This window comes from Strix aluco, chromosome 5, assembly GCF_031877795.1.
Source record: "Strix aluco isolate bStrAlu1 chromosome 5, bStrAlu1.hap1, whole genome shotgun sequence".
Taxonomy (NCBI): domain Eukaryota; kingdom Metazoa; phylum Chordata; class Aves; order Strigiformes; family Strigidae; genus Strix; species Strix aluco.
Genome location: NC_133935.1, coordinates 33,349,908 through 33,362,559, shown reverse-complemented (window position 1 = coordinate 33,362,559; position 12,652 = coordinate 33,349,908). Strand labels below are relative to the sequence as shown.

The window sequence follows — 12,652 nt, the reverse complement described above, 5'->3', positions numbered from 1 at the left end:
TGATTTGTCATTGTGTATATGCATGCACACAAACACGCATGCACTGTGGGTAGAAAACAAGTATTAGAATAATCACAAAGTTTTATTTTGGGATCATCCCCATCCCCCCGCAATTTTATGTGATTGTGAGGAACAGTCATTTGGTGTCGTCTTTGGCCAAAGCCATACGTATCCATAGGGATGCATGTGTGTTCTGCCAGCAAACAGGCAGACCTTGCCCTGAAACTCCAGTTGTCCAGCAAGGCATAGAGAATTTGTTGCTACTATGTTCTTGTCCCAAAGACTTCTCTTCTGTTCTCCTTTTTTGCTTTCAGTACTTCTCTGCTTTTACAGACTGGTGCATCTTTGCTAGTGAAGTTCTGCTCTTGACATATGGAGACTTTGGAATCTCCAGGCCTTTGGCCTGCTCTATACCTGGATCTAGTGTAAATCTTCACACATCCCTTCAGACTGACAGATGTTGAGAATGTATCTGACTCTACTCAGAGCTGAATTCAGTATGTATGCTGTCTGCTTCATCTTGCCTTCACTGCCTGGATAACCTGAAAGATTATGAATTTTGCAGTATTATGGATCTTTGAGAAGTTAAAGCCCTTCTTGTGAAACCTCGGATTTGAAGAAATCTTGAACAGAGAAGCTGAAAAAGCCATACCTTGAAAAGCAGAGCATGGTTTACAGAACAAGATGATCATGCAAGAATCCGAGCATTTCTATTTAACTTTTGGTGAGACTGCCTCTGTGCCTAGCCTGGTTATTGATTCTCTTTCTGGGAATTGGGACTTTTAGAAGGGAAGAAAGCCTGATGAACAAAATACTTCCTTTTCCATAATGCCTTTTGGTGCCAAATGTTCTGTTATTTTTTTTTTAGGAGTTGGTTCTTGGCATGAGGGACCATTATTTCCTTAGGTGCATTCAGCATTCTGACTGTTCCACTAGCCATGCAACTTTGAGGCAGAGAAGGATCACACCAATATAGTCTCTTGATACACATCTTAAGACATGTCTCAGATGTTCTTCAGGGTTACATTCAAGGATCTTCTAGAATGGTCAGACTAAGGACATGTGTCACTCCCAAGCAACTGGTGTGGAGAGGATTATGAGGTACTGCTTCAGACACAAAGAAGCCTCTTTTCTCTCCCATGTGAGAGAGAATCCACTTCAGCCTGTCCTGTCCCATTTCATACTTGTCAGTGGTACCTTCCTCAACCGGGATTGGAGGAGTAACCATGTGTTACCAAGACATACAGCTATCTATTTCAAGCTTTCAGATTTCCTTACCTCAAGGCAATTCTGATACTTATATGGAGTTCTTCCCTGTTACTGTGCACGTGCACACACTTTCCAGACAATGCCAGAGGCAAGGCCTGTTCCTGCTAACCCCAGACAATGCAGGAGAGCAGATTTTTTTTTTTTTTATGGCAGACAGGTGGTTTGGGTTCATTGCTTCATCACAGGAGTGGCACAAGCACCATGCTGCTTTTTCAAAGGTAGATCAGCTTACTGGTCTTCTACTTTGTTCTCTTAGCTTAGATATTGGGAAGCTTTTGGCAATAGAATGGACAGAAAAATAACGGGACATTCCAGGATGAAATTTTTGGTGTGCTGCTGTAATAGGTATCATCCCTCGTAATTTCTGTGTTTTTCTCAAATTACTTGGTAAGCCAAAGGAAGTTGAGTTACCCACATTGTTTAAAAAAATACGCTAACTGCTATGTTGTCTTGTCTATGGAAGATCAGTTCTTCTCTACGTGGTGTTGAATTGCTTTTGTGTATTTAACCAACCTACTTCCTCAGCTCTAATTGTAATGGTTTAGTAGATGTAAACATAGTCTCTGCCCTAATAGCTTATCAGCTTGAGTCCAAATCTTCAGATGAAGTCTTATTTTTGTGTGGTTGTTAGTTTGAAGAGAGCAGGCGGGAGTAGTGGTAGGCATTTATGTAGTTCATATTGGGTTTTTACTGAGCAAGATCTCTAAGGAATAATTCTAAGCTTGCTTTGTTCTTGGTCACGGTACTTAATCTTATTTGGAAGGTTTCTTTTAATTTTTTTTTGAGCATTAGTTTCACATACTGAGGCATCTGTACGTATATTTGATATGAGAAGAGTCTTAATTTTTATCTGTGCTGAACCAGAACTTTATGGAAGTTTTCTCAACTGTTGGTTTTCATTACCGAAAACTGTGGAAATTGCATCTGTCCCAAGAACTGTTTAGTTGAATATTGGATTGTGCCAAAGCTTGCAGAGGTGAATCAGTTAAGGATGGTCAGAGCTTCTCAGTTCAGTGAAAGCTGAATCAATTCTCTGGTGTGTTAAGTGTTTTCTCAGGGCAGCCCTTTGGAATTGGATTAAATATCAAATGTCTAAAGAAAATACTGTGATGGGTAGAACAGATGATTCTTTTCAGAAACTTCCCCACATTGTGTTCTGAAAGTGGTCTGGTGAGGTGATTGTGGACCTCTTCAAACACAAATTTGCAACCATTTTAAAAAGTTTTATCCGTAGTTGAAATTCCTTGAGATGCAGATTTTCACTATCTCTGGCTTCACTTTTTGACTTCCCAGGAGTCTTAAAGGAAGACAGGTCACTGATAGAGCTGGGATGGCTTAGTTTGGGACAGCTGGTGTATTCACTGTTGTTCAGCTGCACAGATTTTTTACTTGCTTGACAACTTCCTGAATTTTTCTGGTTTACAGTGACCCTTCAAGACAAATCTTTTGCTAGTTTTGGTTTATCATTAAATACCTCATAACGTTGAACAGTTCAGACATTCTTGCGGCAGTAAAATTGCCCTGATGAGCCAAAAGCATGTGTTGTTTTTTTCAACTTGCTGTTGAGCATGGGGAAAGGGGAGTGCACAGCTGTATGTACAGGGTGGAAGGAACTGAGTTCAGAATTTTGAGTGTGTAGGTATGCATGATGGAAAACGCATCTAGATAGCGTAGCTTAGGGAACTTCGCATGCACACACACTCCCCCACCCACTCCCCCCATGTGGCTTGAGTAGATTGAAAATGAGCTGGAGATAATGTAAGGTGTGATTTAAACACTTCGCATCAACATTGCTTAAACAGCCCTTGTAACTTCCTAGTTCTAGCTATTTGTTCCTAGCCTTTGCCATCCTGTTCATTACACTGACACAGGAAGGAGCTGGATCAGAAAACTGATCTGAAAGGCTACTGGGAGAGCAGCTCATTTAATGGTTCCATGTGCTGTGTTTTACAATCTGTTCTGCCAATATAGCAGAAATAGCATAGGGTGGAAATGAGGGGCTGAGGAATATGGGTGTAGCATTTGTCATTGCAAAAATGCACATTGATCCTTTACTTCGGTGTCAACAATCAGTAATTATAGAGCGGAATTTTTGATGGTTTCAGGGAAGGATCATATTTTACAAGGAAACAGAATTCTTCATTTTTCTCTGTCCAAGGCTGTTACATAATTTTTGTGTGTTACAAGTTTTGCTTTTAGTTTAGAGGGGATTGGAGTCTTAATTTCTCTCATTAAACTTGGAAAGTGGCTTTACAGAAAGCTATGTTCGTGTAGAATAACAATGAGAAAGATCTATAAATGTGTGGAAGTTGTGGTGTAACGTGAGGTGGTTCTTTTGCACACTTGTCATTTAGTCTGACTGAATGAACACCTTTCTATTTTCAAGTCTTAACTTCTATTGAAATGCTTCCTGACTTAGGTCTGTCGTCATTTCCTCAGCTTACTCAAATTCAGTGCAGAAGATGAAGCAAGCCACAGAGAAGCAAACTAGATTTTGTCTTTTCTTAAATTTGAGCATGTAGATGGTCCTTCTTTTCTTTTTCTTGGAGAAGCCCCATGTCCTCTAAAGGGTTCAGACTGGGGCAGGATTTTTTTCAACCTTTTAAGGAAGATCTTCCAAGAAGTGTTGGCAGACCCTCTGCTGTAAAACCTCTTCCACTAAAAGATAAACAAATCTTCCTTGCCTGGATAAGAGCGGAAAGATGGAAGAACTTGAACTGACTGAAACAGTTACTCAGCTCTTCTGAAGCTACTGTGGCATAAGGCATTGGCCAACAGGATTCCGAGACAGAGTAAGAAGCTTTAAAGCTCATTGCTCACTCTTTCTATCAACCTTCATCATCTTTGCACAGTTTCAGACTGAACCAGAGCTGTGTCATGCCAGCAATGTCAGCCCAGTTGCATCTCAGTTGAGAAAGAAATCTGATGGCTAGTTTTGGATGTCATGGTTTAAAATCTGGTACGGCTTAAACGCACTCTGTGACAAAAGATCACCACTGAACAAAACAGAGGTGTCTAGGAGGCCCGTTGTGAAGTCACTATTTCAAACATGCATAAGCCTCAAGTTAAAAAGTCTGCTTGAAAGAATAAACCCAGAGTCCTGCTGTCAGAACTCCTACCTCAAATTCTGCTCTACACAATAAAAAGAATCGGGAAGAACTATATTTGGATCTTGCTGTGAAGCAAAAAAATATGCAGCCACAGCAAAAAGGCTACAAAAAGGATTGTCCCTTTCTTTAAGTATTCTGAGATGGAGAGTGAGAAGATCTGTCAGTCTGACAAACTCAATGAGAAAAATAGCGAAGGAACCAGTTTTCTGTCACTGTTGCTGAAACATGCTAAGCAGAATCTGGTTTTCTCTATTAACGTTTTGGAGAGAATATTCTAATACTGTCCATCAGAAAGCGTAGCTACGTCCAGTTCTGATGTAGTTCCAGAGAGAAAGCTATTTGGCAGGAGAGGGTGTGTGGTCCCTATCAAACTATTCAGTGTTAAAAAAGAAAACAAAACAAAACAAAAAAACCCAACACAAAAAAACCCAACAAAACCACTTTGATAAGGAAATCTCTACAAAAGAGGAAAGCATACTACTTATCCAATCTGAGGTGGAATCCTTACTCAGTATCATTCTTTCTTGAATAAAAAAACCCTTTACATTTGGGATGAAGACTTCTAGGCAAAACTTGGAAAGACTGCTAGGTATTATAATTATACTGTTCACTCAAGATTCTTTATCCCTCCGTAAGATGAATATGCTGATACAGAAAGAAGACCTGTTGCCAGAGTACCTCATAACCAGAATAAAAAAAGTGGTGTTTTTCTTTTTTCAAGGCTTACCTATGATTTACACTATTGTAGTCACATTTACTGTTAAAACCACTTCATTTTTGGACCAATACTAGCATAGATTAGTAATCCAGGATCTGCTAAAAAGTGGGGAAATATTTAACTGTTAATCTAGGTTCAATACCAGAGGATTCTGTATTTATAGTCAACTGAATTTTACACCAGTTCATTACCATTATGATACCTACAAGGACTTGCCATTTGAGCATTTTAGGAGGTTGTCAGTATTGCTGGTTAACATCTTAATGTCATCCTTTTGGATGGCTTCTTTTTGAAGTGTTTTGGAATCAAAATGTCACAGCTGTAGAGTGTTCTGTGAACAGTTTTCTTATAGATGCTCGTGGGGTGTGTCTTTTACCACCATCCTGGCACAGTCTTGAATACTGACAGAAGACTTCACAGAAATTTGCCTTATTTCAACGGAGAAAACAGACTTACGGGGAACTCTCAAAACAAATAGTTTTTTTAAATGCCTCTTCAAGGATCAGTAGTTTCTTGTGCAGACAGCTTTCACTGGAGCTGTACAAGGTTTTAAAGAAGCTAGTAACAGGTTCCAAAGAAAATGGCTTAGAAGGATTCTCAGGAGGTTATCCAGTTCAATCGCTTCTGCTGTTCCTCAGTATTTGATTACTTAGAGAAGGTCTTCCCCAGGAAGGTCCCATGGTGACAAATGAATATGACCTTGTTTATATTCACCTTTTGGGTACATAAATAAGATAGTTTTATAATCACAAATGCAGACTTGGAGACAGATGGTCACACGTGCAGAATTGTCAGGAAAGTCTGGAGTTAGTCTGCAAAATGATCAGGAAACAGCTCAGCTAAGTTATGTGGCAGCATGTGAAAAAAGGATACATATTGATGTTTTCAGTCATTCAAAGAGAAATTTAGCCTCTGATTTTTGGAATAAGGTGAAACTGCAGTCCTTTTTTTACAGGAAGCAAGCGAACAAGCATTGTGTCTTACTGGTTCACCAGGCGAAAGCCTGTGGAGGAGCTACATTCAGAATATTCCTTTTGATGTTAAAGGTTTCTGAGTAGAGCCTTTCTGGAGGTTGAGCTATTACAGCTAAACTTCAATAGTCACAATTTAAGACAGCTTTCCTTTGAGGATCTTATACCATTTGTCAGTGGAGGCATTCCTGAGTATAATTCATACTTTCTGCTTCTGGCATCTAATTCCTGGGTGGCATTCGAGAAGCTTTCTAGACAAGAAAAAGGAAGTTTATTGTAGGTGATCACTCTGAGTGACTCTGTGTGGATGCATTTTTCTTCATGTAATTTTCCCTGGAGTTTGAGAAGACAAGCAGTCTAAAATAGCTGTATAAATTCTTCATGTACTTCTGTGTTTGCACTGATGGTGCTTCTGGATTGTTGCTTCATCAACTGCTTTTCTTCCTCCCACAATGGTAAAATTAAGGATGTTTTTGGTAGAGTTATTTTGAGCTCTTCAGATAGCAGTTTGGAGAAGTTTTACAGAGACCAGGTATTAATCACTACTGAAAGTGCTGGCAGTATCAATATAGCCCGGCCATTGTTTTTTAGGTTCAGGCTCAAAATCTTTTTAAGGACTGTTATGGCAAAATCATTGCCAAACAATGTATCGGTTAAGCTAAACTTGCAAGTCTTTTTTTTTTTTTTTTTTTTGTATTGTATACTACTGTGAATAGGAGTTTGAGGTTTTATGAAGACTTATCAATGCTTCATGAATTTGTAATATCTTTATTTTTAAAGATTTGCAGTAGCAAGTAAAACAATGACCACATGACTGAAAGAGATGTGTGTTGCTTTTGTTTACTTCCCTCCTCTCCACTTAGGATTGCAACACTGGCATTGGAGGTGGCTCTAGACCTGCTCTTTCTGAGCAGGAGGAGGCATGGGTCCTAGGAGGATCATACCTCTAGATGTATTTGTCTGGTTCACCAGGTTAGTATCTATGTTCTTACCAGTCAGCATCAACAAAACGTTGCTGGCTGGTGACTTCTGTCCACAAGTTCACTGCCAGCTACTGTGCACAGTTGATGGTGTTGAGTGGCTGCAAACTGAGACTCATAGCTGTCTTTGAAATGAGTTCCACAGGGGAAAAAAAATTAAAACTTATCATCCCAGATGTGAAGCTTAAAGCCTTTTAGAGTATTTCTTGTGCATCCTGCATAATTGCAAGCCTCATTGGGGCTCTTAACTCAAGAAATACTTCTGGAAGTGTAAGTTGTTTTCATTTTGAGGGCTGTAGCTTCTTATTCTAAAAGGCAGAGGTCTTCATTTATCAGGTGGAACATCTCTGCAGTCTTTATTTTGCATTTGTATCCTCTAAGAAACCTAGCCCAAGAAAACCTGCCGCCTACTGTGTTCAAGAGGACATGTTGCATATAACTCTTTTTCTACTTTCTTCAGGGACATTAAGAAACTGAGGAAACACAAAGATGGATTTTTATTGGTCATGGAGAAGAGATGTCTTCAGACTACAGATTTAAATTACATTTTCTTATGTTTATAAGTCCACATTCCTTTGTAATATTAACAATAAGCTGCAATTCACAGAAAATATTTCAGATTCCTGATACTAGTGTTTCGCTACAGGTATGGCTGTTGACATTTGATCATCCTGCAACACAAAAGGAAAATGCAAGCTACTTAGCAGCTAGAGCACCTTGTTCATAGAGACTGGTGATTGAAAGGTTAATCCAAGTGACATCATCCTTGTAAGCAACTGGCTTCCTTTGAATGATTTTAATGATCTTTGGATTTCTTTGATCAGTAAACCATAGTCTTCAAAGGGATCAGTATCAATATGAATTTGCAAGAGAAATGACTAACCAAAGGGAAGCTTTTTAATAGAGATATTGCCAAAAGTATATTTATGATTTGTTGGACTTATTCATGCAGTTGGATGAAGCAATATGCCAGACTTCAGAAGTCCTCCAGAAAAGCACCTCCATGCAAAAAAATTTTAGAGTGGATTGTATGTAGACCAGGGACAGCATTCAGCTGCAAGCATCCTGTCAAACCTTCTCTTGTCAAATGGGTGAAAAAATAACACATGCAGCATATTATCCATCCTTTACCCTTATCAAGGCATTTGGGAAGGATACTTCCAGGTGGAGATGGACACTCTAGCTTATGTCATCTTCTACAATCATGGAATTTCATTTTCCCTGAAGATGCTTAAGAAAATGTTCTGGGAAATAAGGCCGTCTAGTTGGTCTGCCAGGCAATTCTGCCTTCCCATGAGAGAACTAAGTACTGACAGCATAACAGCAGGGAGTTTTATATATTCGTAGAAAGGGAAGAACCAAGTCTTTGTTCTTTCAGAGAGGCGTTATATCTGGATTTTGAGGAAAGGTAGTGTTCTCAGACTGGTATTTTCAGGGCGTTATCCAGAAATGTCTCTAAAACAGCGCTCTCCTTGAAGGCTACAGTTCACATACGCCTCTCAATACAGAAGATTCCAAAACAAGAGAGGTGATAATATACTTAAAATTGGTCACGCAGTTTCTGTACAGAAGATACACAGAGATATTTAGAAAAGCATAGGAGAAAAGAGGCTTTTTCCCTCTCTTTTTTTTTTTTTTTAAAACTCATTGCTGCTACTGCTGATCTTCGATGGCTTAATATGTAGACTTGGGGAAAAAAGTCTTCATGGGAGAGGATCACCAAAACAGAATTGTATAGGCAGATTCCTGTATATAAAGGAAAAGTACTCACTGGTCCCTGAAAAATCTACTTGATTGCATTTGCTAAAACAGTTGTGAAAAGCTCACTTTTTCATTTGGTATCTGATGTCATGCAATCAGTGCATTATACATCTTTGGAAAAGGAGAGAAATTAGATGAGGTTATTAAAAAGTGTTAGGTTCCAATGAATATTCCCAAATGGCAAATGTCAAAATTGAGATGGAACTAAGAGATGTTGCTTAGCAACTGTAGTAGTCTCTGGTGGCCATAGATGAATACAGTAAGTGTTTACAGCAGCAGTGCTGCTGTAAAGTGGGCCTATCTGAAGAAGGATGGCTGAAGAAGCTTGTTTTCCTCATGAAATTCAATAATGATTTCTTCCTCATTTTGGTGAACCTTCGAACTACCTTTGTTAGGGATGGGAAACAACAACCTGGCAATAAAACTGATTTTGCAAATTGATGTTCCTCTAGTCGTAAACAACTTTCTAGCAAATATTTTGATATTATATTTTGTATTATAGTTGCAGTAAGCTGTAGTATTTCTGTTTCTTCACTTGTCTTCATAGTTTGAGACAGGGTTATACTGGATTAGTCGTGTATAGGCTATAGTAGCCGAAAGGGAGAAAAAAAAATTTCATTACACCTGAGGATAAATTGCTGTCAATATTTTTTCTTGTTGCATCAGCCCTAATATCATCTGTGACCTTGCAGTGTTCCCTGCTGTACATTTTTTCAACTGTGTTGTGCATTCTTAGAGAAGTTCTGCAAACCCTACTGGCAGCGACTTCATTTCCTCTTCTCATTTAGATTTCCTAGTGCAAATATGTGTCTTACACAACTTGTGAACTATTTTGAACATTCTTCTGAAATGAAATTTTGCAGGTGGAAGATGAAGATGAATAAATGGGATGTGAAGGTTGAAACCTATATATGAAAACACAGTCTAAATTTTTGGAAATTTTAGCAGTACGTGTTTTCATCAAGTTTTGTAGGTGTGTTTGAGCTCAGAGGGCAACTGAGCACCACGCAGCTGCTCACTCACCCTTTTCCCCTCAGGACTGGAAGAAAAAAAAAGGCACAGGAACTGAGATAAGGACAGGGAGAGATGACCCACTCATTATGGTCACCAGCAAAAGGCAGACTTCTTAGGGGAAGAAAAAGAATATCAATTTAGTTCAGACACTTAACAACATTTAACAGAATAGGACAGTGAGAAGCATTACCACATCTTAAAAACACCTTCCCCCCACCCTTCCCTTCTTCCCTGGCTCAGCTTTGTTCCCAATTTCTCTGCCTCCTCCCCCCCAGCAGTGCAGGGGGCAGGAAATGGGAGTTAAGTCAGTCTGCTGCTCCTTCCTCCTTGGAGGGAGGACTCCTCTCATTCTTCTCCTGCTCCGCTGTGGAGTCCCTCTCACAGGAGACAGTCCTCCATGAATTTACTCTGATGTGAGTCCTTCCCATGGGATGCAGCTGTTCCCAAGCTGCTCCAGTGTGGGTCACCCCCACATGTTGCAGTCCTCGCAGTGCCGAACTACAACAGCGGGGACTTCTTCCCACAGAGTCCTGGCCTAGCGCAGCTGCCTGCTCCAGTGTGGGGTCCTCCATGGGCTGCAGGTACGTCTCTGCTCTACTGTGGATCTCCATGGGTGGCAGGGGGGCAGCCTGCCCTCTCAACTCAGGCTGCAGGGGAGGTTTCTGCACGAGTGAACCTTCCCCACCCCCACTTCCTCCTCTTTTCTTGCGAACCTTTGTGTTGGCATAGGTGTTTTCCTCACAACTCCCAACTTCTCATCCCAGGTTCCCCTTCTTAAATACATTATTGCGGAGTCACAGCCACTGTTGATAATCAGCTTTGCCTTAGCCAGAGGCAGGTCCAACTTGGAGCAGAGAGAGCTTCGAGAAGCTTCTCACAGCAGGCCACTGTTGTAGCCCCCTCCCCCGCTACCAAAAACCCCTGCCACACACACAAACCCAGCACAGTAGGTGTGAGGATCTGAATCAAAAATGCATTGCATTGTCCTTCAAGTTTATCCTGATGTTTTCACCTGCATTCTTTGAATTCAAACAAATAAAACGGCAAAACACCCAAAAAAGTGCTGTGGTTTTGACAAGCACTTTAAAGTCTTTGTCAGTTGCTCAGTGTTCCTAGTCTCAACTTCTGAAAATAACCTTCCCCTTCTGGAATGAGATCTTTAAGCATTGCAATGTACTTGGCCCTTAAAACGAAGACATTTACAATAGTGTTTATGTGACATTCTGTTTGTCTACACTGTTATACTTCTGCTTCACCCTCAAATATTAAAACCACTGTCTACCTGTTTGCATCTAAAATATGTCATGCAACTTGAAGAACCTTGTAAGATCCTGTTAAACTTGGTATTCCTTGCAGTGTCTTCAAGTATGTTTCTCTATATTTTTATTGGCAGCATTTACTGAATGAATGGTTTATCTCACCATGTCAGAGAAGTAAACAGTCAAAAAGTTAATTCAAGATGATCCAAAATGAAGCTCATGTTGGTTGACCAAAGACATGGAAGTCAGGTACTTGGAATTCCTATCTCAGGTCTGATAGGAGTCTGTGTCTTATATAAATTAGAAATTACATTTCAGAAGCAGAGTCTTAGTTCAATTGTATCAATTTTTTGCATATCTGACCAGAGATGCCAAACAAGCTGAATTTATTTTCCTGGGAGGAAGGTGGCTAAAGATAAGTTCACTTCTGCTTATTTCAGTCTGATCTTCTACTGTTTGCATATATTTTTCAGCTTCCATATATAAGAATTATACTTAAAACGCTATGCAAGTAAAACTGGATCCTTATGTTCACAACCTAACTACCATCTCTTAGACTTTTCTTACTGTAAGCTAGCTGATCATATTTTCTCCAACCATATATATCTGTATAACTACAAAATATTTAAAGTATATAAAAACAGATTTTTTTATGTGTGTATGTATATAACATATTCAAAGAGAAGTACTTTTTTTTCAAATGGCTTAGCTTATTGCTAGAAGCTTGAAAGCTACCTCCTCAACTCTGCAATTACTGCTCTCCTGATAAAGATGTAACATTCCTTCACGAGACTGGTGGACTAGTCATCTGTCTACCTTCAGAGGTCCTGTTTCAGAGGGTTTTTTAGTATCTGACAGCTGATACTGATATTTTAGTCATAAAAGCAGTTTTATGGCTAAGTTCATAGAATAGCCCAGGTTGGAAGGGACCTCAAAAGATCACCCGGTCCAACATTCCTTAGGAAAGGGAGCCTAGATGAGATTATCTAGCACCCTGTCCAACTGCATCTTGAAAGCCTCCAGCAGTGGAGATCTTATCACATCTCTGGGGAGGTTGTTCCAGTGAATCATTGTTCCCACTGAAAAAAAATTATTTCTTATATGGAGACATAAATTCTTCCTTTTCATGATTCTTTACCCACCAACTGATTTCAGCCAAACTTTAAAGGTATAGAAACCTTGGAGCTGGTTCCTACAAGCTTTATGAGAATTGCTAGTTGGATAGAAGTAGAAGGAATCTCAAGTTAGTGTTCCTACTGAGGTAGAGGCAGGGCTCTTATACAGTAGCTTCTCTTTAGACCTGTGTCCGTTGGCACATGTATAACTTTGGACAAGCCATAGGAGATGCTTTCTTCCCTCTCCTGGGAGAATTCTAAAGCATGTATTGACAAGAGTATGTTATGCAGAACTGGAACAATCTCCTGTTTTCATAGTTTTGTTTTTATTTTTTTAATGTGAAAATATGTAGAAAAGGCTTTCTGATTTTGTGTGTATTTATGTTTTTTTCTGCCTGCTTATTGTTTTTTCTTACTCATAACCACTTTTTTAAGGTAGCCTGCAATGGTATCAA

At 39.6% G+C, this 12,652-nt stretch overlaps 1 protein-coding gene across 14 annotated transcripts in view; it reads left to right on the top strand.

Annotated features, from left to right (window-relative positions):
• The window catches only part of ATF7IP (activating transcription factor 7 interacting protein), a 112,160-nt gene that overhangs the window by 26,396 nt on the left and 73,112 nt on the right, over window positions 1–12,652 (top strand). The window contains exons 1-3 of one of the 14 annotated variants that reach the window (XM_074826843.1): window positions 6,932–7,040; window positions 7,509–10,404; window positions 11,217–11,331. The exons of 12 other annotated variants lie outside the window; for them this stretch is intronic. In XM_074826843.1, the coding sequence (XP_074682944.1) occupies window positions 11,321–11,331 (11 nt within the window). In that variant the 5' untranslated portion in view covers window positions 6,932–7,040; window positions 7,509–10,404; window positions 11,217–11,320. Of the gene's footprint in view, window positions 1–6,931; window positions 7,041–7,508; window positions 10,405–11,137; window positions 11,332–12,652 lie in introns of those variants that run through there. One more of the 14 variants, XM_074826844.1, reaches the window with a different exon arrangement.